Source organism: Notothenia coriiceps, unplaced genomic scaffold (genome assembly GCF_000735185.1).
Source record: "Notothenia coriiceps isolate Sejong01 unplaced genomic scaffold, NC01 NC01_scaffold00014420, whole genome shotgun sequence".
Taxonomy (NCBI): domain Eukaryota; kingdom Metazoa; phylum Chordata; class Actinopteri; order Perciformes; family Nototheniidae; genus Notothenia; species Notothenia coriiceps.
The window spans coordinates 1-3,663 of record NW_011347121.1 but is presented as its reverse complement, the minus strand read 5'-3'; the positions used below and the strand labels follow the sequence as shown (position 1 = coordinate 3,663).

The 3,663-nt window shown below is 42.3% G+C and overlaps 1 protein-coding gene across 1 annotated transcript; it reads right to left on the bottom strand.

Annotated features, from left to right (window-relative positions):
• Positions 1 to 654: 654 nt before the first annotated feature.
• On the bottom strand, positions 655 to 1,760 carry LOC104948489 (solute carrier family 26 member 9-like; the record flags this gene model as incomplete). The annotated part of the gene is made up of 4 exons (XM_010774693.1): positions 655 to 864; positions 1,287 to 1,433; positions 1,516 to 1,608; positions 1,691 to 1,760. Coding segments are annotated over 4 exons (520 nt in total), but the record flags the coding sequence as incomplete, so codon positions are not given.
• Between the last annotated feature and the right edge of the window lie 1,903 nt (positions 1,761 to 3,663).

The following is a 3,663-nucleotide window of genomic DNA, read 5'->3' as shown; positions in this document are numbered from 1 at the left end:
CCTCTTACATTTTGAACTCAAATACCTGTACTTTCTACTTCTTACATGTTGAACACAAATACCTGTACTTTCTACTTCTCACATGTTGAACACAAATACCTGTACTTTCTACTTCTTACATGTTGAACACAAATACCTGTACTTTCTACTTCTTACATGTTGAACCCAAATACCTGTACTTTCTACTTCTCTCATTTTCCAAACAGGCTGGTTCCTTTAGTCTGAATGTGTGTTTGGTGGCGTGATCATTATTATTTAGAGTCATTGCGTGCCTATTGATTTGAACACGATCCGTGTATCCATCATTTCCTGGTCTTCTCTAAAGAAGAGGGACCAATGGAAACGTTGTCATGTTGCCGTTGGTCACCATGGAAACATTCATTAGCTAACAATGACATTATTGTTCTATTAATATAAAGGGAGGTCAGGTACTCTTTAAAACAGCTGCTAGTTATGGGTACTTTTTACTGAAGTACATTTCAAAGCCTCTTTACTTTGACTTGAGTAAAGAAGTTTAGTCAGTACTTCTACTTTCACCAGAGTATTTTTAAACACGAGTATCTGTACTTCTACTTGAGTAAATGTGCATTTGACAATAAAACCATTGAATCTTTGATCTTTTCCCAATTATTTTTCATTGTAAACGTTTCTAACCTTTATCAGCGTGTTGATGCCCGTCAGGTCCATGAAGCAGACGCCTGGCAGGTCCAGGATCAGTGTGTGGAAGGGGGTGGGCTTCAGCTCCAGGGTGGGTGGGGGGGGATCCTGCTCCCCCACATTGTCGTCATCAGAGTGGAAGTTAACGTAGCTGGTGTGGGGGCTGCTCGTATCAAAGTCATCCTGCATCTCCAGCTGGGAGATGATCTGCGTTCAGAGGAGAGAGGAAGGTCACGGGAGAATAAAATAATATATAAAACTTGGTCTGTGGTCTTTCCGTGTGCAAGGTCCTCAACAGCCTTATTATATTATATCTATGTATGTTATAAGTATATATATTTCTTTCATTTTTCTGTATTTATTAATTGTGCATTACTTTTTTCCTACTATTACGAATTGTGTTATTTGTAGTTTACTTTTAGTTATTATATTGTATTTATGTCCTTGCCTATCTGACCTTCATGTATTAATCAAGTACAGATACTGCATGAATGTGTTAACCTCTGACTTGAATTATGTTTTAAGTTTGTTCTGTGTCAAATTGTTAAAGCACTTTGAGCTGTGTATGAAGTGTGCAGTACAAATAAATAGTTATTATTATTTTAATTATTTTATAAACGTGATCCCACCTGAGACTTCATGGTCACCAGAGAGCTGGATTTCCTCTTCCTCGCCTCCTTCCTCTCCTCCTTCCTCTCCTCTTTCTCTTTCCCCTTCTCCTCTTTCTCCAAGAACTTCCTCCTGGCCAGGATCAGTTTTCCAGGATCCAGTCCGGTCTGAAATCAAAAATAAACATAAAAAAACTGCACAAAATACTCACAAAGAGTGACAGAAAAAAGGTGGAAGTGTTCAACGTACCTTTTTAATGACCCTCTGACGAAACATTTCGGCATTTGCAAAGTAGAGTGGGGAGCAATAATTCACTATTTTCACACCTGTTATTGAAATGACCTGTGGAGATATTGCAAAACATATTCAACACAATTCCTCTGAGACTATCTTTGCAGCAACAGAACATATTCAGTTCTCATACCTTACTGTACACTTTAGGGTTTTTGTAGATATCTGTATCCATAATCTGAGAGACTGCAGAACCATTACGACTGTGAGAAACAACATTTAAATAAAAAACACATTAATATACACACAATGGCACAAAACATTTCCATTAGGAGAAACAATGCAGCTTCAGAAACAATGTAAATATAAAAACACAAATGTGCCAAAACACATGCAGAGGAAGAAACCTTCACCAACTTTTGCACCTTTTTGCCATCGTATAAAACAACTTATTACACGGATTAGTTGTGTACTCAATTCTGATTGGTCAATTCAGAACACGTGACAAGTTGTTAATACAGTAGTACAGACCGCTGTCAAGGAGTATAATGACCGTTGCTAAGGAGGATCAAGGGGAAAAAAGGAAAATAAGGTAAAAGACGAGCACTGGACGTCAGATAAATCACCAGAAGAAGGCATACAGGAAGTGAACACTAACAGGGACACGGTATGGGCTACAGACAGGAAGTAAACACTAGGAACACGGTATGGGCTACAGACAGGAAGTGAACACTAACAGGGACACGTTATGGGCTACAGACAGGAAGTAAACACTAACAGGAACACGGTATGGGCTACAGACAGGAAGTGAATACTAACAGGAACACGGTATGGGCTACAGACAGGAAGTGAACACTAACAGGAACACGGTGTGGGCTACAGACAGGAAGTAAACACTAACAGGGACACGGTATGGGCTACAGACAGGAAGTAAACACTAACAGGGACACGGTATGGGCTACAGACAGGAAGTAACACGGTGTGGGCTACAGACAGGAAGTGAATACTAACAGGGACACGGTATGGGCTACAGACAGGAAGTAAACACTAACAGGGACACGGTGTGGGCTACAGACAGGAAGTGAATACTAACAGGGACAAGGTATGGGCTACAGACAGGAAGTAAACACTAGGAACACGGTATGGGCTACAGACAGGAAGTGAACACTAACAGGAACACGGTATGGGCTACAGACAGGAAGTGAACACTAACAGGAACACGGTGTGGGCTACAGACAGGAAGTAAACACTAACAGGAACACGGTGTGGGCTACAGACAGGAAGTAAACACTAGGAACACGGTATGGGCTACAGACAGGAAGTGAACACTAACAGGAACACGGTATGGGCTACAGACAGGAAGTGAACACTAACAGGAACACGGTATGGGCTACAGACAGGAAGTGAACACTAACAGGGACACGGTATGGGCTACAGACAGGAAGTAAACACTAACAGGAACACGGTATGGGCTACAGACAGGAAGTAAACACTAACAGGAACACGGTATGGGCTACAGACAGGAAGTAAACACTAACAGGGACACGGTCTGGGCTACAGACAGGAAGTAAACACTAACAGGAACACAGTATGGGCTACAGACAGGAAGTGAATACTAACAGGAACACGGTATGGGCTACAGACAGGAAGTGAACACTAACAGGAACACGGTGTGGGCTACAGACAGGAAGTAAACACTAACAGGGACACGGTATGGGCTATAGACAGGAAGTGAACACTAACAGGGACACGGTATGGGCTACAGACAGGAAGTAAACACTAACAGGGACACGGTATGGGCTACAGACAGGAAGTAAACACTAACAGGGACACGGTATGGGCTATAGACAGGAAGTAAACACTATGGGCTACAGACAGGAAGTAAACACTAGGAACACGGTATGGGCTACAGACAGGAAGTGAATACTAACAGGGACACGGTATGGGCTACAGACAGGAAGTGAACACTAACAGGGACACGGTATGGGCTACAGACAGGAAGTGAACACTAACAGGAACACGGTATGGGCTACAGACAGGAAGTAAACACTAACAGGGACACGTTATGGGCTAAAGACAGGAAGTAAACACTAACAGGAACACGGTGTGGGCTACAGACAGGAAGTAAACACTAACAGGAACACGGTGTGGGCTACAGACAGGAAG